This window comes from Perna viridis, chromosome 2 (assembly GCF_037379345.1).
Source record: "Perna viridis isolate PV_CMFRI_1.1 ecotype Kerala chromosome 2, ASM3737934v1, whole genome shotgun sequence".
NCBI classification, from domain to species: Eukaryota; Metazoa; Mollusca; class Bivalvia; order Mytilida; family Mytilidae; genus Perna; species Perna viridis.
In genome coordinates this window covers 51439755-51464440 of record NC_142446.1, presented here as the reverse complement: position 1 = coordinate 51464440, position 24686 = coordinate 51439755, and the positions used below count along the sequence as shown (strand labels likewise).

The window sequence follows — 24686 nt, the reverse complement described above, 5'->3', positions numbered from 1 at the left end:
CATGTAAGGTTAAGGGTGTTCATCAGTATAGGCATACCTGTTCAAAACATTTATCTCACTGAGGGAGGTATATTTTACAAAAAAAAACAAAAAAAAAAAAAACAGTGGGCAATGTTTTTGAGCCATTTTAAATCTCAATATGTAGAACATTTTGGCTTCATCTTGTTGGCTTTTTGTCACACTTATATGACCATACACTTAATTTCTTGTAAGTCTGACTGTTTCAGCCTATAGATTCTTTTCTTGGAACAAGAATATGATTTCCAAAATGAATTATATCTAACAGGAACCACAGGAGAGACTGACCGAGGAACAAACACAGCTACAGATGATAGAACTGGTACTGGTAGTACTGATAACACAGGAGATAGAATTGTAGATACCTCAGGTAGATATATAAAATAATGCGGGGGGTAGGGGGAGGAGATAGAAGATACCAAAGGCAGCAATATGCACAATGGAAATTGTCTTACCCTTGTATCTGAACAATTTGTGTCATAAGCCATTGATTGGTATACACAGGCTGGAAGAAATAAAAAAAGTTTAGTGCTAACAAAATTTTATCATTATTCTGTGCCTGTATTTCTCCCATTTTTCTTCTCTATCCATTCTCCCTTGACTGTCTAACCATTCTTCCACCTTTCACACTTTTGTTTTCTAGATTTTTATATTTTTACATAATGTTAGTTCTTGTGTATTCTATTATTTTACTCTAAATGCTGGGATGCCTGTCATATCAACTTTTTTTCAGTTTTATGAAGTATATCTCTGAGACAGTTTCTGTGTGTTTCATCTTACTGTTTGCTAGACTGTTGTTTCTGGTAATAAGTTTATAAAAGGATAGGGTAATCAAGGGAAACAAGATTCCATCGGAAATCAAAAGAATGTATTCAAAAGGGACAAAGACCAGACATGGAAAACAGACACACACACAACAAAGAACATAAAATAACCAAAATAATACTTAAAAAATAACAAAAATAAATGAGCATCTCAGACTCCACTAAAAACTGGGAGCATGGACAAGGTGCACCTTTAGGGTAAGTGTCCTCTGCTTTACTAGAACCACACACAGAACTCTTGGTATAAGCATTATGACCTCATCATAAACTTCTTTAGTACTTTTTACATAGCTTGAAATTTTCATTCATTTCAAATGAACAAGGTAAAGAAATTTTTAATTTTCATGGTATGAAATATTCTCAAATAACAAGGAAACAAGGACTATATCTGTTAGGGGTTATGTGAGGAAGGTACTAACCACAAAAATCTGCTGATTTGCTAATTGTACATGTTTTTATCATAACAACTGACAAGGCCTCCTGTATGATGGTTTGGATTGTGTTACCAAGTGCTTACAAATATTTTACCGATTTTTATTTTTAAAAAAATAAAAAATTTAAGTACTGGCACCTGCAATGTATCTGATATTTTATGTGTCTATGAGAGATTGCGCAATCACCCATGCTGTACTGCTGCTGTCTGTTCTTACAGTACATGTTTATTCTTTACGCTGGTGGGATAATTTCAAAAGCACTCCATATAGTTCAAAGTAGAATAAGAAATGAAAATGACATAATTTCTGTCTGTATATTAATTATAAAAGCGAGCAAGTATTTAAATGAAGGAAATCCCATGATCCTTTGTTACTATAAATCTTAAAGTTTAACTCTATAATGGTTTGACATTTCTTACTTGTTTTGTAAATAAGTAAGACTTTCGTTTCATCTTTTTAATTAGAAAAAAAATATCAGAAGAATAGGGAGATGCACTTAGTGCATAGAAATTACAATGGCTATGAACAGTAATGTTCTGTTGTATATATATTGCCTAAAAACATCTTTGATTATTCTTTCATAAAAATAATCTCATACACTGCCTGAAAAAAATTATTCCTGATATACAGATCTTCTGACGAATAGAACATTAAAGATGAATTTTCACATCATTAATATATCTGACTACTGGTTCTTGATTTTACCAAATTTGTTTGGTGATGATTATGTGCTGTTTATATTGCAAATACATCACAAGAAATTAACCATAATGGAAGCGAGTGGTTTAACTCACCATTACTATCAGGGCAATTGTGGTTGTTTCCAACTTCCTGTTTTTGCCTTGATATTGCCACTTTCCTTCTCTTGACTATTCCCTTTTGACTTTTGCCTAGAGTTTACCTATCATTTCAGTAATTTTGTTATTAACCTTTATTTGTAAATGAGGCAAGGCTTTAATAAGAGTTCAAGATTTCTCAGCACTATACTATACCTGGCTGACAGTGAAGTGAAATTATAGAACAGAAAACAGTCCCTATCATACTTTTTGGAACATTTTGAAGTATTGAATTACAACGTTGTATAGTATTTCTTTTGACAAAACAAAACTGTGTTAAATTAATTAAGTAGCACTCCAAATAAGAATAATGCAAAATGTGATGCCTGGTTTGAAAGCCAACATATATTTTTTTTTTATATTTTGTTTAAAATGTCATAGTAATCAGAAAATAACGCGTTTTTTCATATAACCCATGTTCATAGGAGATAAAAATTATATAGAATGTACTGTAGAATTCAAAATTAAGGGAGATAACTCTGTAAATGAGACCAAAATACAATAGAAACTATTAGATTTTTGATATGGATTATCTCCTAAGAGCAGACAGATTGGAATGAATAATTATATATTTCATCATATAGACCTATAAAGCAACTTAATAACAAAAATAAAAATGCGTACCCTTTTTTAAGGTGTATCGCATTTGACAGACTTTGCATAAATCTTTTAAAGGCTGCTACTTAATTACTGGTATATTCATATTGTAAATAGCCAATGAAGTAATTTTTGACAGTAATAACTATTCATCCAAGTAAAATGTCTGTCAGTAAGTGCCACGTACAGCTCTTTAACCACTCAACAGAGTTTGAGGAAATTTTATAGGTAGTTATGACATCATATGTAGATATGCAGGCATTTAAATAATTATTGCCTGATTTCTGCAAAGACTGATAATCAAACGTTCAGGTTTTACATGTTTTAATATGTTCAGTATATCTCCTGATAAACAGATCAGTTAATTTTGGATTTTAATGAAATTTTAAGGAATGTTAAGAATGTACATGTACATAATTGAATATGGTTATTGTTCAAGGCTTATATAACTTTGAAGGTTTGAACCCTGGCTTAGCCACACTGAAGAATCAATAGTTGATAGTCATTGCTTCTCTTCCAATCATGCAATGCTAAGTGGATAGAGTGATAACTGATTGGCTCAGAGTCAGAATAAGGTGTCCAATTGGGATGACAAGCCTACCTTTGGGCATTAATTTATAATTATGTTAGCTAGCACAATAAAAAAAAATACAGCTTAGTGTGTCAGCCTACTACAAAGCAGTGTATTTTCTTGGTTAAACTTTCTCCTTTTGAAATAAATGAAATATCTGTCATAGAAAATGAGACAACGATCAATCAATCAATCAATTAACCAATCAATCAATCAATCAATCAATCAGTGTGTTTGACTGGTAAATTGTCATATGTGTATTCTATTTCCATTTGTTTAGATGTATGTCGGTTGCCCAGTAAGTTAGGGAGCTGTAGAGATTACAAGGTTAAATGGTTCCACAATGCTACAACTCGTTCCTGTGGTAGATTCTGGTATGGCGGATGTGATGGGAATGGAAATAATTTTGACACCAAGGAAGATTGTGAAGCAAAATGTTTAATAACAGGTAGTAGAAGTTATGTTTATAAATTTGGTATGCTTTTTTACCCTGCCACACAAAGTGGCTAGGTATTATGCAAAACCTTTAGAAAAGTTGTGTATATTTCTGTCTCTCCATTTGCCTCTTGATGGTTTCTAGATGATAACTTGAGAACAGATCAATAAATTTTTTTGAAACTTTGCACAGCTATTTAGTACTATAAAATATTGTTTAACATCAGGTATCAACTTGTGTGTCTTTATTTCCTTTTTGTTACAACTGCGGTTAAGTATCTGTCTATGTAAGAATCATGCAAAATCTGAAAAATGTGATACACCCCAAAAAAGGCTACATATTTTTATTTTTGTAATTAAGTTGTTTTTTGACGGGCCTGCACTATGAATAGTAATTATTCATTCAAATCTGCCTGCTCTTAGGAGATAATATACATTGAAAATCCAGTAGATTCTATTGTATTTGAGTGTTATTTGCAGAGTTATCTCCCTTAATTTTGAAATCTACAGTGTATTCTATATAATTTTTATCTACTAAGAGCACAGATTATATGAAAAACCACATGTTTTTTTCTGTTTACTATGAGACATTTCAAACAAAATATCAAAAATAAAAATAAGTAGGCGTTTTACCCATGAATCACATTTTGCATGATTCTTAGCTAGTGTGCTACCTAAGTCATCCTTAAGTCTACTGGAACCTACGAAAACAACCAAAATAAGATATGATTGATTGATTGTTGGGGTTTAACGTCCGAGCAGCAGTATTTCAGCTATATTCAGACGACAACATAAAATAAGTGTCATTCAATCAATAAGACATCTTTAGCTTATAACTTCATCCTTATATAGGTTACAGCTGCCTCATATAGTGGAAATTTAATTGTAGCTGTGTTTTAATGCTCACATTATATAAACTTCCTTAACTTCTGATTTTAATGCTTTAGTTGCAGTACCAACAACAACTACTACATCAGCACCTTTACCGACCACCAAACCTGGAGAATGCCCTCGTCTTTCTGTCAGCAACATTGGGCCATGTGTACAAAACTGTAAAGAAGATCTTGAATGTGAAGGAAACCAAAAATGTTGTTCAAATGGCTGTGGCATGACTTGTCAAGATCCTAGTGGTAAGTACAATTCTTCATTAGGTAGCAACCATTTCAAGACAGGTGCTTGGCTTGATACAAGAAGACTTTAAAAAGTGTTTACTTTTAACAGATTTTTGCATTATTTTGAGTTTTGTTAAGACAGGTTTCACTGTATTCAGAAATCTTGTCTGTGGATTCGTGATGCTCTAGATTGATGTTTAGAATTTTTTTTGTTATGAAACTATGGTCAAATTATTGAGAAAATTTATACCAAATTGACATTATAGTGACAATTTTAAATTACATACTGCCAACATGTTGTTGTAAGGAGTAAATTGAAAAACTTGTTTAATGAGTTTGAATTTTGTGTAAATAAAATCCATCTTTGATATTACAGACAGTTATTTACTGACACCACCTGTAAACCTTAGGGCTGATATGGTTTCTTCCAACACTGCTTTTGTTACCTGGACTGATGTTGATGCTGCTGATGCCACAGAGAGAAGATTTTACTCTGTACGTTACAAGCCACTATCAGCTGATCAAGATAACTCCTACACAATGCTGAATACCACTGCTCAACAAGTCTATGTGACTGGCCTCAAACCTAGTCAACAGTACGAGTTTGCTGTCAAGGTCATTCAGGGAACAAAATTCAGTTTGTGGAGTATGGCTGCTTACAACAAGACCAGGGCTGCTGCAAGTGAGTTTTCTTTTAAAAAACCTCAAGGTTTTGATTTTAAGGTGGTAGACCTAGGGTAAGGGATATAACTCTTACAAATCATTGGAATGTTTACATTGATCTCATCTAAGCATCAAAGTAACTTGGATTGATTTCATTCTATTTCAAATGAAAGCTTGAAAGGCTTTGGTGAAATTGAATATGATGCAAACATACAACTGATTTCAAGAGTTATGTCTCTTACCCTAGGTCTACCTCCTTAAATAGAAATATTGATCTATATCTACAGCATTTTTAGTGTCTTTAACAAATAGAGATGCTGGTAAATTTATTTTATTGTTTAAAAATTTCTCATGAAATGTTTCTGTGGTATTGAATTGTCTTTTTCAACCCTTTCAAAAAACCTTTCAGCTTAGGCCTTCTTCAGTTTCTTTTCCAGGTCCTTTTCTTCATGTTTTTTTCACTTTGTTTACAGTGTTGTGATGTCATAATGTCATAAGTTTTGTGTCTTCTGAAGTTAATAGTGTTGTTTTGATTACAGATTTTATGTTTTCTACAAAAGGTTTAGTTGTGTTACAGAAAGGTGTTAAAAATGTTCTCGATACAAATGTATTTGGTTTTCATTTATATTTCACTGCTGTATCAATGCTTTTATTGTTTGGGACAAGATATTTCTGCTTATACAGTCAGTTAATTGAGATGACCTATTTACATATGTACAACATCTGTCACTCTGCCTCTATGTTTCAGGTTACAAGCCGGGAGAATGCCCAGCAGTCACTGGATCAGCTGGAATTTGTGTTGAGGGATGTTCCAGTGATAATGACTGTGGAGGCTCCATGAAGTGCTGCTCAAATGGATGTGGTCACACTTGTCGGAACCCTGTTATTGGTATGTCATACTTGTCAGAACCCTGTTATTGGTATGTCATACTTGTCAGAACTCTGTTATTGGTATGTCACACTTGTCAGAACCCTGTTATTGGTTTGTTATATTCATCAGAACTCTGTTATTGGTATGTCATACTTGTCAGAACCCTGTTATTGGTATGTCATACTTGTCAGAGCTCTGTTATTGCTATGTCACACTTGTCAGAACCCTGTTATTGGTAGGTCATACTTGTCAGAACCCTGTTATTGATAGGTTATACATGTCAGAATATTGTTGTTGGAAGGTCATACTTGTCAGAACCCTATTATAAATGGATATTGATATGTGTGGGAAGTTGTCATACTTGATTAAACTTTGTTATTGCTAGGTATTGATAGGGTTGGGATGTGGTCATACTTGTCAGAACTCTGTTTTGGTAGGTGTGGTATGTGGTCATACTTGTCAGAACTCTGTTGTGGTAGGTATGGGATGTGATCATAGGTTTCAGAACTCTGTTGTGGTAGGTATGGGATGTGGTCATACTTGTTAGAACTCTGTTTTGGTAGGTGTGGTATGTGGTCTTAGGTTATAGATCTCTTGTCTTGGTAGATTTCTCTCTTAACAAACAACTAGGGCTAATTTATTTATGGTCTTTTAAATCATTACTGTTCAGGAATTAAGAACCCCAAAAAGCATTTTATAGAATGTTTCATAAATCACTTATTTTTTTTAGAACAAGTTCTGTAAAAGCTTCATTCAAGTTCTTGACTTCATCTGGTTTAATTTGCTGAACCTTAATTATGTGTTTGGTGAAGAATTTTTAAATTTTTGATCCAGTTTTCAAGTTAGTCCAATTTAGGGTTGAAGAAAGTTAACTTAAGTTAATTTTAAATAAATTTAAGATAAATACTGTAATCTGATTGGTTGAAATAATTTTGTTATATCTCAATGGATAAAAAAATATTGACACACCCTTATTCAGTTAAATTCATAGCTACTTTTCTCATGTTTAAAGATAAAAATATGTTTTCAAATTAATTTATAAGAATTGGCTATGATATAAATTTTGTCTATTGAAAAATAACATAAATTTTCCATGTACATATTTTGTTTACTGCACTTTGCACAATAAACAATATGCACATGGAAAATTTATGTTATTTTTCAATAGGCAAAATTTTTATCATAGCCAATTCTTAACAAAAAATAAAACAGTTGGGATTCCTTGATATTTTGAATCAAACCTATGTGTATAAATTTCAAATTTTGGTGTCTTGATTTAAATTGATCTTTTTTGAGGTCCAAAGGATCCAATACAAGCATGAGATTTTGTTGTTGAATCTAATCATATATTCAGATTTTTTTGGTAATTAACCTCAAAAGTTAAATTCCTAATTTTATTGACCATATTTATTCTGTCTTAGATTCCTGTGCCAAAGCTAATGTAAAGGATTCATACTTGTCCCCACTGCTCAGGTTGGAACCTCAGCTGTTGTTTTTGAATTTGTTCAATGGATCATTCGAACATGAATGCTGTAGATTTTTATAGTAAAAATAGAAATATTTAATGTAGAAGTAAATTTATTTTAAAATGAAATGTCTTAGCCCTTTAACAATGATTTTACATTACAGTTGAGGTAGCTCCGCCAGAAAAACCCACTGGATCAGGTACTGTAGGTAAGGATTACTTATACATCTGATAATTCCTTTGTATAATCTGTAGCTCTAACAAAAATTACTCAAATATTGCATAGAGTTTATGTACATTCATAGTGCTACAAATGTAAGATGTACACATCCTATAAAAGAGAAATTGGACAACCATTTAATAAGAATTTTTTCCTGTTGAACTTTCTGCAATGTTTGCTATCATTGGTAAAAACTTTAAGTTATTTGTAGCCTACATTATGTTTTTTTTTGTCCTTATTGTTTATTAAAAAATGAAGGTATTTATGTGCTCACAAATATATAATGATGATGTCACAGGTTTGGGGTACTCCTACAATGTAAGCTGATGGAATTCCGTTCCTCCGTACCCCAATATCTTACTTCTTAGTGCCATATTGCAAACTGCCCATTCCTACAATCTTTGAAAATTAGCAGAATTGCAGTGAAATATTGACCATTTAAAACATTTTATAAGTTTCTTTACCATAATATGAGAGAAGGTGACTGAACTGAAGAAAAACAAATTTAATTTTAAAACTAGTGGATTTCATAAAAGCAACTCAGGTTTCTTTGGTATCGGCTATTGAATAAGTGAAAATTTGTACTTTTAAAAATATTAAATTGAAAAATAGAATTCCAATAAAAAATAGTAAATAAACTGTTGAATATTTTAAAAGAAGTCAGGTAAATATAGATGTTCCCATATATTTTGGACAAGACAACTTTCTCATTAAAAATGCAGTAATACATGTATTTTTAGTGTAGCTGAAATGTTAGGTAAATGCTTATGGTCATTTACCCCAGAAGAAAGTGATCCAACATGCTGCTTTGATCACAATAGATGTCAACATTATATAAACATAGCATTCCATGATTTCACCTTTTAATACTTGATATTAACTATATCTTTAAATTATTTTTCAGCTCAGTATTGTAGTCTTGATGCAGAAAGAGGCCCTTGTTCAAACTACTCTGTAAAATGGCATTTTTCACCAAAAGATGGACGCTGTACCAGATTTTGGTATGGTGGTTGCCAAGGAAACAAAAATAACTTTGCTAGTGAGGATGAATGTGATGCTGCTTGCCGTAAGAGTGTTACAGTTCAAGGTGAGAACAAAATCAATTTTAGCATCCTTAATTGAACTGCATAAGGATATTTTAATCATTGTCTTTTGAGACAGGTTATTCCTGAGTACAGGTGGCCATTAGGACAGTACTGCTTAGCAGAGGTGATCACAAAGTTTATACACTTTTGTCAATATCAAATTCTACCACTCTACCAGTTCTACCATTTAAGAAGGTACCGGAAACTTATTTGGGTTAAATCTGAGGTGGTATGTCTCTCTATAGGAAAACCAATTTTAAAAAATAATTACATTTTTTTTAGATGTATGCCAGTTACCCCAAGTACATGGTCCATGTAAGGCAGCCCACAGGAGGTGGTATTATGAAACTTCATCTAGAGACTGCCGAGAGTTTCTCTATGGTGGTTGTCGTGGAAACGAGAACAGATTTATGACTCGTGCTGAATGTCTCATTAGGTGTGGAAGTGATGGTAAGATTGTAGACAATTTTTCGAAGGACTATCAGATTGGAATACATTAAAGTTCAAATAAAATATTGTGTTTTACAAAAGCCAAATATCTTTCTTTGTTGTAAAGGTTATTAAGATTTCTTCAGGTTCAATATCCTCACACAATTCTACATTTGAGTTTTGACAAAATGATCGATATATCTATAATTTAAAAAATGTACTTACAAAGCCAAACGGCCCTTCTTTTATAAAGTATATACAGAAAATTAGAAAATGTTTATATTTTTATTTATAGAGACCAAGTTGAAGGTGAATGGTTTCTATGCTATGGATAAGTCTAACAACAAAATCACACTCAAATGGGATCCACCAGTGATGGCTAAGGATGTCAGACAATATAGGGTAGGCAGAAATATAGGAGTTTATAACCATTTGTCAGGCTTTCTGGTCACCATACCTGTTAAGTTGTGGAGTAGTTCATGGATATGTTTGACTTCTTCAGTATCAGTGATAAATATACAATACATGGGTAATGCTGGAAAATATCAAATTTATTTGATGACCTTTTGGAACAATCAGATTCCGAGGGTTCCCTGAGCTAATCTGACTGTTTCTGAGCAAGTACAAATAAATATATTGATATTTTCAGCAATTTTAATGTATTGTTTTTATCCTACAACCACATTTTCAAAATAAAACATGCAAAATTTGCTCAAAATAATTGATTTTTTTCAGCATTCTTTTGAGTCCAGCGGTTTGCCCATGCACCTTTAAACTTGTTACCTGTTTCCTGTTTTTGACGTTGCTCATAACTGAAAAGGTAACCAGGAAAACGTTATTATACAGTGGCAGAATAAAGCTTTGCATTTTTTGACACCCTTTATTTGTATACTAGAAAGTTTATTTGCAGGATTAATTACAGTCAAAAGAATAATTGACTGGTAATAAAATAAGATGATGTACTTAGACCTTCTTGGCAATATAGAGTAGTGATCATTAAGATTGTATACTACGATCCATTTACATTGTATGTGGTATATAATCAACGACATGTTCGTGTATAGTTGATTCATTCAACCTCAGATTTTTCTAGATTCTTTTATTTGATTTGTTTGGATTATTTTGACAGCTTTCCTACAGTGGAGAACGTTACTATAGAGATGGTATCCAACGTGATGATACCAGTGTCCTTGACATTCCAGGAAGTGCCTCCTCCTACAGTATTAATGGCCTCAAACCAGCCACTCAGTATAAGTTTAACCTGACTGCTATACTAGGTGATGGTAGGAGGGGACCTACTGAGTACCTTATCACAAATACTATGTCCGAGAGTAAGTACAATTTTCACTCTGATTGCCATTTGCCAACTTTGCCAATTTTGCCGTTCCACTCAACCTACTGAGTACCTTGTCAAAAATACTATGTCTGAGAGTAAGTACCGGTACAATATTCACTTGGATTGCCATTTGCCAGTCTTGCTAATCTTGCCAATTTTGCCCTTCCACTCTTCTGTTATACTGTTGTAAACACTCTTGGGTCAATATCCTCTGATAGATTTTGACCAGACTTGGTACATACTCTGTCTTTTAGAACACTTTGTATCCTACAGACTTTCCAGCTTCAAAGTTTTTACACAGTGAGGGGATGCCATACTATATGTGACACTTAATTATCTTTCTGTTCAATTCTCTGATGTGATATTGGAGCAACAATTGTTTTTATCTGGGGGCGTTAGTCTAGGGGGTGAACCAGAAATTTGAAGAATGGGTGTTTCAGCCTTTTATTTGCACATTTCTGTCAAAGTTTTGCATGAAATTAACAAAGTTTTCCAACAAAATCTCGGTTCAACTAAGGAACCCCATACCTCTTGATCCCTATTGTAGTTGCCCCATTTTCAACCATTTTGACTCAATAGCGTCAGGTCAGTTAGATTATAATTTACCCATTGATTTTTAAGAGGATTAAGAATATTGTCACTAAGTTTCAGACATTGATAATCAATGACTCTCTTACAATTAGCAAAAGCCCTTTAATTAGTGATATTTTAAATGAAATTACTTAGAAACTGAAGTATTTCTTGTTACAAATATGGTGCTTTCAAATGTAAGTGGTAGGTGACAATTTTCACCTGACACATTAAGATTTGCTGCCTAAAATTGTCAACTATTGCAAGAATTACAAGAATTACAAGAGCCACATACTTTGGAATTTATTTATGGAGTACTTCCCTTAGAAATTATGAAGCCTTGCAACTATGCACCCAGATAAAGTTATATGACTGAAACTATTGAGGTTACAGATTTACTGTTGCTTTGTAACATATGTTAATTTATTATGTGCATGGAGGTTTTTTAAGGTGCTCAAGAAAAATGAGATTTGAGTTTTTGAATAGTACACTGTAACAACATGGAGTTTTATTTTATCATTCCTATTATTTTACTATTATTTTACAGCTCCAGAATACAAGCAAGGTGAATGTCCAAGGGTTGAGATGACTGAATATGTCAATCCTGACTGTAAACAACTGTGCAGTACTGACTATGACTGTGCTGATAATTTGAAGTGCTGTAGAGATAGCTGTGGAAAGTCTTGTCAAAGACCGAGACGTATGTACACTGGTAGCTTTAATAGTACATATTTTGTGTGAACTGCCAGGTAGTCAATTAGCAGGCATGACATATATTGTGAAAGTACTATTGTTCATTGGGTACCGATTGTCATGTATTTCTTGGTTAAGCCAAACCACAAAATTTGGTTACCAATGAAAAGGAGATTTCAATTGATGTGTATACTTAAACCTCAAAACCACAAATTCAAGAATCCGCAAACTTGTGTTTCTTTCCTAATCAACAAAAAATTGGTATCCCCAAATAAAAGTACTTTCACAGTAGGGCTTAGGATAAAACAGAAGAATTTTGTATATATTGGGCATGCACAAAGACTACTCCACAGTTTGAACAATAAGGGTATTTTGAAGGTACTGAGATAATTTTGTTTTGAAAAATAAACTTTGCATGACTGTAAACCAACTTGAGAGCAGTTTATTCTTGCTTTATTCAGAAGATCATTTATGCAAATTCTTATTATTCATATTTTCAGGGCCTGGACATGCACTTCAAGTTTTTGTACATGAATGATTTAATTATGTGTGTAATCTCTCTTCTTATTTGTACATACATATTTTATTATCTAATAGTTAAAGTTCTACCATGTCATTGTGATGTTATTAATGTTGTATGATATTTATTAGTTAAATTTTTAATGATAATTTTTCAGTCTTTGATGAAATAAGCTCAACTACACTATGCACAAGCAAGTTTTGAAGGGTGCATATTAGTATGATTTATGTTCATTCTTTATAGACTGAAAAAAATATTACAATCATTCCTTAGTTATTATTCTCAAAACTGTTAACCATACATAAGACAAAAATGTTTTCCAGGGTTAACATAAGATTTTTATTATTAAGTAGCTGTCTTTGTAAGAATCATGCAAAATCTGAAAAATGTGATACACCCCAAAAAAGGCTACATATTTTTATTTTTGTAATTAAGTTGTTTTATGGGCCTATACTATGAAATGTGTAATTATTCATTCAAATCTGCCTGCTCTTAGGAGATAATCAACATTGAAAATACAGTAGATTCTATTGTATTTGAGCGCCATTTACAGAGTTATCTCCCTTAATTTTGAAATTTACAGTGCATTCTATATAATTTTTATCTCCTAAGAGCACAGGTTATGTGAAAATTCACACGTTTACTTCTGTTCACTATAACATTTCAAACAAAATATCAAAAATAAAAATATGTAGGCTTTTTACCCATGAATCACATTTTGCATGATCCTTAGCTGGAGTGCTACTTAAGCTTTACCTAACAACCTTTGACCCAATTTGAATATTGTTTATTGTTTTAACAGCAAGAGAAACTATTAGAATGTGTTACGATGCTCAATATGGCTGTTGTTTAGATGATGTAACCATCGCCCAGGGACCTAACTATGAGGGATGCCCAGATGCCTGTCAAGTAGGTCTTGTAGTGTGTTATAAAGAGATTTTCTGAATTTTCTGGTGTATAGATAGTGTACCAAAATCAGGGTGATTTGGAAAGTTCCTGAATTTCTGGTGAAAAGTTAGGGATTATAGTAAACAGACATTTTGTTAATGCCCTTTATACCCTGCTTTCATAGTCATTGATTAGGCATATTAGTTTTTTTTTATATTATTCCTGTGTCTGTTGGAATCTATTTCAATCATGTTAGATCTTGTCATTTATGGTAAAACTTTTAAGAACACTTCATAGGAATGAAGTTAAATGTGCTGCTTCACACTCATTGTATGACTAAAACTAATTTACCTTCAATTTTCAAATATCAGTACAGACTGTTTGATCATAACAGTACAACTTGCACATTGTATGTGACCTTTGGCTCAGTCTTCTATCAATTAACCTACTGTTTACGATAAATCTTTGCAGAAATTATTGGGCTGGCGAGGAGTACCCTACTCATGTCCAATATACACATACCTTCCAGATTTTATAAAGAAGTAATACATGTACCTATATAGAATGTTCGTTGATTATCAGCTAAAAGAAAATATGCATATACAGCCTTATAGTATATTTACAATGATTATAATAGGTCAGCATTCAAAATTTAAAGATCCATTACACTTAGTTCATTATCCTTAGTATGTCAGTATTTCTTGGGAAAAATCTGTTTTCTCATGTTTCTGGTGATGTGACTTTTATGTTTGATTTGTGTTCATTTGTAGACTTCTGAATTTGGATGCTGTCGAGACGGTACTACTCCTGCTTCTGGTAAGTACAGGGCCATAACCACAAATTTTGAAAGGGGTTATGGTTTGAATGAAAAATTTCATTTTCCATATGGTGTATGATGGGGTGCTTTTCCCATGATTCCTTAATTTTCCCTAGGATATTGACATCTTTTTAGTCATAGGGGGATATCAATACATTCACACCAATTACCCCTTTCCAACAGTCTTAAGTTGTTTGTTTTTTTTTTTTTTAAGCATTTAAAAAAAATGTGATTGGGTTAAAGATGTAAAACTTACAGTAACTGTAAATTCTCTATTGGTATAATATTTTGCATGTGATTTTATGGGTAAATATCATGTGGATGAAGATGAACTACAATTTTCCTTTTCAGTCCATTCAAGATCTATAATTTAAAAAAAAAAAAAAAAATTTCAAGAAATATTTACCCAATTTTGACTTAAATTTAATTATAATTGATAATGCACAAAATTATGTTGTAATGTGATTCTCAGATTGTGTAATATTGTTAAAATAGGTAAATAACTTCTTTGTAAAGACTTTATTTGATATTGGACCATTTCTTACATAATATATATGCTCTTACATTAACCTTTTCTAGCAGCTCTTACAGTCAAGTATTAGTGCCGTTTATTTGAGATTGGACCATTTCTCGCAAAAAAATGAAAGATTTTCAAGAGGTTTTTAGCTAGAAATACTACATGTATATTTTCTGTGAAAAATACTAAATAATTGAACTTTTACATAAAACATTTGCTTTTTTGCTTTTATATAAAAATCTGTGTCAGGGGGGTAAAATCACCCTTTGTGAACTGTTCCAAAGGTTAACAGGTATGAATTGAAGGATATGCTTTTTATTTTATTGTAGGTCCTAACGGGGATGGTTGTGAATATGGCTCTGGGACAGATGATAATTTCTGTGAGCAGTCTGTTTACCAGTGTTGTGCTGATGGTATAACTCCAGCTCAGGGGCCAAACAAGGAAGGATGTCCTGAATATACCACTACAACCCAGAAACCAGTTGATCTTGGTTAGTTTAAATAAAAAATATTTATGTTGCTGTGATATTTATTCAATTCCTTTATTATAACCTCACCACAAACAAAAGGGGTGTATAGGAGTTATCATGTCCATCAAACCATCTTTCTGTCCACATTTCTTGTGAATGAAACTCTTTCCAAACCACTAAAGGGATTTTGATGAAATTTAATAGGAAGGTTGGGCATTATATGTAGGTATACATGAAGGAATGAAATTATTGTAGGGGAACTTCAAATGGAGATAGTTCAATTAAAGGCTTAAAATATAACAAAAATCATAAGAACAAGTCCTCCCAAACATTCTCAAGGGATTTTGATGAAATTTTGCAGGAATTGTGGTCATCATAGATAATTTTAACATATTTCATTTGTAATATATCAAAATGGATTGGACACAAGTTAAATCATACTAAAAAAATCTTTTTGGTGATGCATATTATACATATATATATCAGAACTTGTTAAACCTAAGACATGTAATTCAACTTCAAGGTTTTAAATTTTAAAATTTGTAAGTGCAAATACCCCTCAAACCTCCCCCCCAATGAAATTTGATGGAACTTTATAGGAAATTTTGTGGATGAAGAAATATATTTAATGCTGTAGTACTCATAAAGGAGATAATTGAAAAGGGAACTTAAGTAGCTGTCTTTGTAAGAATCATGCAAAATCTGAAAAAAAGTGATACACCCCAAAAAAAGGCTACATATTTTTATTTTTGTAATCAAGTTGTTTTATGGATCTATATTATGAAATATCTAATTATTCATTCAAGTCTGCCTGCTCTTAGGAGAGAATCAACATTGAAAATTCAATAGATTCTATTGTATTTGAGTTTCATTCACAGAGTTATCTCCCTTAATTTTGAATTGTACAGTGTATTCTATACAACTTTTATCTCCTATGAGCACAGGTTATATGAAAAACCAAATGTTAACTAAAGCATTTTAAACAAAATATCAAAAATAAAAATATATAGGCTTTCCAACCATGTATCACATATTGCATGATTCTTAGCTGGAGTGCTACTTAACATTTAACATTTAACTCTGTTTGAACAGGGTACCATCATTGTCCACTTGCTCACAGTATTTCTACATTTCTCATTTCTTTTTAAATTCATTGAATCAGTTGCAGATAATTCAACTTCAAGGTTTAAAATTGTAAAATTTTTGGTAAGTACAAGTGCACCCAAATCCCTCAAAGAATTTTGATGGCACTTCATAGTTTGTGGATGAAGAAACATATGTATTTGCATTTAGACTTTTTCTGCAGTTTACTAAGCTAAACTTGTAAAATTTACAAGCTTATACCAAATATATTTTAGGCCCAGTTTGCCAACAGCCAGCTCAGAGAGGTCCATGTTCTGACTATACAGTCAAATACTTCTACAATGCTACCTCAAGTAAATGTCAGAGGTTCTGGTATGGTGGTTGCCAAGGTAACCAAAATAATTTTGACAACAGTGAAGACTGTGAAGCAACTTGTACACAAAGTAAGTCATAAATGTAATTTTGTTTCCGGGGTTTTAATAAAATTTAATAGTGATTGGTCCAGGACTTTTTCTACTTTTAAAAGGTCCACTTGGGACAGTGAAATGTCAGTGTAAGAGATTGAAGTTCAAGGACATAGAAACAAGAATTTAACCCTGTTTTTGATGTAGACACAGAATATTTCTATCACAATTTCATAACCTGTTTTTACTTCTCTTTTTTGGGCAATCTAATTTAGAAGAATTAGCTTTATGAATATTTCTTCCACCTGCAAATTTTAATTGTTGTAGAATAAATTAATTTATATGTCTGCCAATATTTATACGATGGGTTTAATTTAAAATTTTTTTTTTTACACCAAACATTTTTGAGCTTATTTTTTTAGCAGGCTCAGTAGGTACTTCCTTCAGGTATGAGCAATACTTTATTGTAAGAATTTGGTTGAGAACCATAAGAGTTTTTACAGGAAAGTGTTGTCCTTCACGAAGATCCCAACTGATCCTGCTCATAAAATTAGCATGAAAGGGTAATTGAACACAAATGGTAACATTTGTACTTGTATTGTTGAGGGCAAGGTTGATAAATTAGTATTTATATTTTTTTCAGAAGAAACTCTACCAGTATGTCAACAACCTAAGAGAACAGGTCGTTGCCGTGGATACTTCAAGAAATTTTATTACAACAGCCAATCAGGAAAGTGTGAACAGTTTATATATGGTGGTTGTGATGGTAACGACAATAACTTTGAAGCAGAAGACGACTGCAGAAGGAAATGTGAAACGGGTGATAGAATTACAAGTATGTTATTACTTCCCTTGGCTAAAACATTTTCATTGGAGTGGCTTTAAGGCCATTGTTTTTTAATTTTTAGTTTTACGAAATTATTTCACCAAAGTCATTAGTAGGAGGACAAAAAAAAAAAAAAAATTTAGAATTTTTTCTTTTAAGATTTTTTTTTTTTTGATTTTGTTAAAGACAATACTTTTCTGAACGTATTTAATATGATTTTAAGACAAAATAGGTTGAATTTGTGTTTGTGCATTTGAAATTGTGTTGTTTTCTTTCTGTCTGACATTGTTTCAACCATTTTTAAAATAATGTGTTGATCTTCTGCCCACAAGGTTCTAGGACCTAAATATTAAACAGAAATAGAGTTAAACATTCTTTTTATTATTTTTCAAACAATGAATGTATAGGTATTTATACCCCATTTCACTCATCACACCCACAGGCAAATCAGGCGTCGATTTTACAAAAATTCGTAAGCGTAAAGTTGATCATAAGTATTGATGTCACAACCTAAAATAGCATAATTTACGATCCATTTCACATTTACGACTTTTTGTGAAACCAACGCCAGTTGCCACTTCTGTGGAGGAACGAATCGTACTGTGGCTCTGTCCATGAATGTAAGCACTATTTCCATATATTTTTTCTGTTAATAGATCCGGACCTAATTCGTCAGTTATAGCCTGGCCTAACGTAGAATCAGTTTGGGCCTTTAGAAATTTGTTTTTAATTGTTTTAAGATCGGGATCAAACACAAAGATGCAGAACCATGAATGCATCTTTCCAGTGCTCGCTGTTCAGATCTCTTTGCTTCAAAGTATTCAAAACAAACTTTGAACAACGTGGTTTTTACCGTAAAAACTGCTATATCTTTCAAGCGCAATGAAGATTAAAACTATTAAAGATATAGCCAATAACTTTTAACCTTTTATTTTTTGAAACAGCAAAGCACTGAGTCGGTCGGAAAAATAAAAAAAAAAAAAACGAAATGAAAATCATTTTATTTTTTTTTTCAAATTGTTAAAAATTCGTAAAACTAAAAATAAAAAAACAAGGGCCTAAAGAGTGCTGCTTTTCAACAGTAGCTACATAAGATGTTTTCTATTATGTCATGTAATTGTTTTTGTTACTTTAATCAGTAAATACCATTTGTCAGATTTTTTTGCAGGGGTAAAAATTTGCAATTTTGAGACAAAAAGGTATATGAAAAATTTTGGGGTTTCTAATTTTTGTAGATAAGTACTGAAGCTCAGAGAAAATATTTTGTGGAGTTTATTTTGGCCTTTTTTTAAAGACCCTCTTAAATATGCAAAAAAATTGTACCCTGTGATAATTACCCCGATATGATATTTCCTGAAGTCTAAAATAAATTATTTTATTTTATTTTATAAGATTTGACCAAAACTAACATTTGCTTAAAAATTAAATCCCAAAATCGACTGACTTTACTTCTTCCATCACATTTATTTGTAATATAATGAAGAGATTATTTCTTATCATATCCTTTATCAGCGCTCATTCATATATCCCCCTAGAGCCTCGCAGTTATAAATTTAGGGCTATATTTAGCATGTGTTGATTATAATGCTGAATAGTATTGTTCCTTCCCATCCTTTCATCTGCAACTACAGTGAAAAAGGAGTTTGTAAGATATTTTCTCAGCAGATGGAGACTACATTTACCTACCATGAATATTTCTATATTGTTACAACTTCCTGTTTCATGGGACTTTCTCATTTCTCACTGTATAGAAAAAGTGAGAGTATACCTAGTATGACAATGTAAGCAACTTAATGTTTCTTTTACTTTACAGACAACAGGTGTCAGTTACCTGCTGATGTTGGGCCATGTGGGGGGAGCATTCCACGTTGGTTCTTTGACACAAGACGAGGAGAATGTGTAGAGTTTGGATGGGGAGGATGTGAAGGAAATCTTAATAACTTCATTGACAAGGAAACATGTCTTCAGCAGTGCTCAGAAAAAGTTGTTATTGGAAGAAATGGTGGTAAGTTTGGTCATTTTTTTATACCCTTGCTTAAAGCAAGCTGTATATAGTGATCATTGTGTCTGTCCATTTGTACATCTACATATTTTCCATTACATATCACAGCCATTTGATATTTTGACAGTAGCTTTTAGGTGTGTCATATTGTGGAATTTGATTTCATATTTGAGCAACATCCTACTTCCTGTTTTACAGCCTTGTTTATTTTATAAGAATTGATAAACAGTTTGAAATGCATCACCAAAGTGCAATCACTTCTACTCTTAGTTGACACATTGAAACTATTTGAAAGTGCTGTCTGCCATGTAGCAAATATGATTTTTTACTTGAAGTAATAATAATACATAATAAAATTCAAGTTGCACTATCTTATGATATGGAATAGGCATTGGCCATAAGTGAGCACAGCATTTCTTTTTTACCAATATAAAGTTCACTGTAAATGTCAAATAAATGTAGGCACATGCATGAGTAGTACTAGTTTAGTCAGCAGAGAATGTTGACTACTTATATTTATTTAAAATAAAATTATCAGTAAAATATATGAACTATTACTAAAATATATGAAACATATGTGTGTGTTTTGAACTGCAAATGCATTTGTTCATTTGTTAAAAATTATGGCAGGCAGACAATGCACATTCTTCACATCCTCATTTGCTATTGAAATTAGATTTTTAGATATCTTTTTGATTTTTTTAAATAGTTATTAGGGACACTTATTGTTATTTTATGCTCTCTCTGCAACATACCACTTTATGACGATGAATTTTTGTTCTCATCATTCTGCACCCTGTCAACATTGCTCATGCATGTTGCTGTAGAGCTCTCTGTTCTCACTGCAGCTTTGCCCCGGCTTTAGCAGTGCTCACTATAAAAAACAGACAGATCAAAAATCTACTCTGCCAAGTCTTTGCTTATGATATAGAACATTAACATTATCTGACTATTGCTATGTAACTTATAAAGTGTTGAATTTACAAAATTTTTAAGGGTTTGTCTATTGTCTTCAGATGTTTGCCGTATGCCAAGTGAGACTGGTCGCTGTCGAGCAGCTGTACCAAGGTGGTTCTATGACTACAATGATGGAATCTGTAAAAAATTTACATATGGAGGTTGTGAGGGCAACCAGAATAACTTCCAAACCAAAGAAGAATGCCAATCAAGATGTAGTAGGGAATGTGAGTTTATAAATATGCTTAAAAGCACATGTTCTCTTTTTTTTCTTTTAAAATTTTTTGTTAGATTATACGCTTAATTTAGAGCGTCATTAAGCCACAGGTTCAACTCCTGGTGGTACCCTTTCGTCAATTCCTTTAAGTTTCAGCTTTGCAGCCATACTTCCCTTGAACCCCAAAACTTTCTGAAATCACAAAATTCACAAAAAGATCAGATTTTATTATCAATATATCAGGTACAATAATTTTATATGGACAAAATAAAAATCTGACCCTTCATTCAGTGATGAAGCATCCAAATACACTACAACCTAAGAGCAATAGTTTATATTGTATGGATTTGGAGACATAAAACTTGGAAATGAATGTGTGATTTACTTCTATAGTAAATTTTTAGATATACAGTGAAACCTGTCTAAACCAAATAATTTTGTATTGTAGAGTTGGTTTGGTTTATACAAATATTCGGTTTTTATTCAGGTTTAAAATACATTAAACTAACACAAAGAGATTCCAAAATTGTCTTGTTTAGACAAGTTTTTTTGCTTATTCAGTGTTTGGTTTAGACAATTTTTGGTTACTCAGGGTTTGTTTTAGATAGGATTTTGGTTTACCCAGTGTTTGGTTTAGACAGGTTTCACTGTGTATTTCTGAACTTTTTTCATGTAAGCAGACATCTTTCAAAGTGATCAATATCTTTAAAGCAAAGAAAAAAAAATCCACAATTCTAAGAATTTTTATAAAGTTTTGTGTCCTATTTATACCCCTACTCAGTGAGTGGTTGGTTTAGTGAAATCACCTTATCTGTGTGTCCACCATTCTATCTGTTTATCATTCAATCTGACATTCTGTCCATTGAAGTTTCATTGCAATTATCTTGACTCCTAATGGACTGATTGAATTCAATATTGGTATTTAGCTTTATGTAGATTGGGCGAAAAATGTAAACAAATTTGGTTTCAGTCAAATGTTAACTTTCCGCATGACTGAGGGTATAGCTAAGATGACATCATGTGCAACTTAATGTTTTTTTTTATCTTCTACTAGATGTATGTCGACCATACGAAGAACCAACAGTTGCTTGCCTTGCCTACTTCCCAAGGTATAGGTATATTGCTGCAAAAGACGACTGTGAACAGTTTATCTATGGTGGTTGCCTTGGTAGCTCAAACAACTTTGAGACATTGGCTGCCTGCAGAGGCAAATGTCAAGGGCCTGTTGATCCTCCAGTATATGACAGTTAGTATTCTTTAGGGCATTTAAAGTTATTTTCTTGGTTTTAGGCTTTCCTTTTATTCTTGTGAGACTGTGTAACTACCACTACCCATATTTATTGCCATATTTATGAAATAAAATCAAAAACCCATCTCCCTCATTGTTTTTATTCTGGCTGTGGTCAATGTAAACACTTTCCTCATCACTTTTTTGGCAATAAAGTAATAAAAAGAAGTGCCTCCATCCCTCATTAGTTTTCATGAAGTATGCCCCTAGAACCAAGATGTTAACATAGAAATGCCTTATTTTTTTTATTATTGTTTTACTTGCTTATAATGGTTTTATGGATATTTTCAACATTTTTCCTGCACAACTTTTTAGGTTATTCCTGCAAAGCAATTAAATTTTACATGCTGATGCTTCAAGCCTGTCAGTGTTAACACAGAACAATATCATACATACCTTGTATGTTAATCATCAAATAACTTTTTATATACAGGGCATACTCATGATAAATTGACTGCCATTGGGAAGTGATACTGCCTGAAATGTTGATAATACCTTTTTTTGGCAGATGAAGGCATTATTGATTTTGAAGGTAGTATCACTTCCTAAGGGCTGTCATTCTTTCAATAATGTCCTTTCATAAGGTTTTGTTTTTACATTTTTAAAGAATCTGAAGTTGGCATTACAGTACCCCAGGCATTATGATGTGGTAATGCCCTCTTGACATTTTAACATATAACTGAAAACTACATGACCATTTTTAACCAATAAGAATAGGTTGTTCTTCTTATACATAAAATTACTGATATCTTTAGGTGATATTTATTAATGTGTGTTGCAATGCCAGGAGGGCATTATCATCATTATCACATGATAATGCCCTCTACCAATGCCAGGCAGGCATTATCATCATTATCACATGTTAATGCCCTCTACAGATTCTTGAATGAAATGAACACAATAGTTGCAGAGGGAATTATTGTTAAATTGGCTGCCCTTGGGAAGTGACATTGTCTTTGACATTGATAATACCCTCTATATAAGCTACTATTGTACTGTTGACTGTAGTTAGTTACATCAATGAAAGTAGTTTTAAACAATTTTTGAAGTGTACATCTTGATAAAAAACATTCCCTGAATTAAGTGTTTTAGCTACCTCTTACTGCCATTTCAGATATTTGTGCTCTGATACCAGAAGCTGGGAGATGTCGTGGAAGGGAGATTAAATGGTTTTTCAACAGCACGGCATCCAGATGTGAAAGATTTATATATGGTGGCTGTGATGGTAACCCTAATAGGTTTGATACTTTGGAGGAATGTGATGGTTTCTGCAATGTAGATGGATCAGGGGTGGTCACTGTGGATGTTGACATTGGAGTTGATAGTTGTAAGCACTGGAAATTTTACTCTGCTGAAGAAATCAAACCAATGATAAATGTGCACTATTATTGTACATGAGTTCTCCAAAAATTAATTTTTTTAGTTTAATGGAAATGCATACAATCAATTTATGTAGCACTCCAGCTAAGAATCATACAAAATGTGATTCATGGGTAAAAAGCCTACATATTTTTATTTTTGATGTTTTGCTTGAAATGTCATAGTAAACATAAATTAACATGTGGTTTTTCATATAACCTGTGCTCTTAGGAGATAAAAATTATATAGAATGCACTGTAGATTTCAAAATTAAGGGAGATAACTCTGTAAATGACACTCATATATAATAGAATCTACTGGATTTTCAATGTTGATTATCTCATAAGAGCAGGCAGATTTGAATGAATAATTACACATTTCACAATATAGACCCATAAAACAACTTAATTACAAAAATAAAAATATGTAGCCTTTTTTGGGGTGTATCACATTTTTCAGATTTTGCATGATTCTTACGAAGACAGCTACTTAACATTTGCAATTATGTGTTTTGCAGATTCATAGTTTTTTCATTATAAGTTAACTAAGACATGTTAAACATTTGTTTATGCACATGTGTTATAGAAAGGTTTGAAAAACATAAGTAATACATGCATTTTACAAATATGTTCAGTAATTTTGTGTAGTGCTCTTTCGCCCCGTGCAGGTCCGGGTGTTAAAAGAATAGGCCTGCAGCAGCGCTAAGCTTGTCGTATAAGGGGACTAAATAGTGCTCAGAACCCTAGCCACCCTAGTCTAAAAATAAATTTCCCATAATATTTACTCTTGGCTTAAGTACTAAGTGCACCACTTATTGAAGCGCCCAAAATTTTTCAGATACCTTTTAGCTCCAAATCGCCAAATTTTGCACCTGCCAAAATAACCGGTTATATGGTATCTATAAATTTGATTCACTGTTTATTTTCTAGCTTATTGTCATTTACCAAAGGATGTAGGACACTGTAACAACAACACCTTCCCAGCATGGTATTATGATCACCAGGAGGGGGTCTGTAAAGAGTTTGTTTTTGGTGGTTGTGGAGGAAACAAGAATCGATTTACCAGCAGAGAAGTCTGTGAATCTTCATGTAGTAGAGATGGTAATTATTGCACTTGAAAATAAACAAATTTGAGATAAATACTGTAATCTGATAGGTTAAAATAATTTTGTTATATCTC

The 24686-nt window shown here is 32.5% G+C and overlaps 1 protein-coding gene across 9 annotated transcripts in view; it reads left to right on the top strand.

The window, feature by feature from the left end:
* LOC148625688 (papilin-like) overlaps positions 1 to 24686 on the top strand; it is a 129654-nt gene that overhangs the window by 85948 nt on the left and 19020 nt on the right. For all 9 annotated transcript variants that reach the window (XM_088569374.1, XM_088569373.1, XM_088569369.1 and 6 more), the window contains 21 exons: positions 287 to 388; positions 3561 to 3728; positions 4663 to 4845; positions 5204 to 5509; positions 6239 to 6379; positions 7991 to 8035; positions 8951 to 9133; positions 9414 to 9581; positions 9856 to 9962; positions 10690 to 10891; positions 12014 to 12166; positions 13482 to 13588; positions 14338 to 14383; positions 15231 to 15392; positions 16730 to 16897; positions 17502 to 17693; positions 19498 to 19689; positions 20703 to 20870; positions 21915 to 22106; positions 23263 to 23475; positions 24437 to 24607. In XM_088569374.1, coding sequence (XP_088425500.1) covers positions 287 to 388; positions 3561 to 3728; positions 4663 to 4845; positions 5204 to 5509; positions 6239 to 6379; positions 7991 to 8035; positions 8951 to 9133; positions 9414 to 9581; positions 9856 to 9962; positions 10690 to 10891; positions 12014 to 12166; positions 13482 to 13588; positions 14338 to 14383; positions 15231 to 15392; positions 16730 to 16897; positions 17502 to 17693; positions 19498 to 19689; positions 20703 to 20870; positions 21915 to 22106; positions 23263 to 23475; positions 24437 to 24607 — 3369 coding nt within the window. The remainder of the gene's footprint in view (positions 1 to 286; positions 389 to 3560; positions 3729 to 4662; positions 4846 to 5203; positions 5510 to 6238; positions 6380 to 7990; positions 8036 to 8950; positions 9134 to 9413; positions 9582 to 9855; positions 9963 to 10689; positions 10892 to 12013; positions 12167 to 13481; positions 13589 to 14337; positions 14384 to 15230; positions 15393 to 16729; positions 16898 to 17501; positions 17694 to 19497; positions 19690 to 20702; positions 20871 to 21914; positions 22107 to 23262; positions 23476 to 24436; positions 24608 to 24686) is intronic.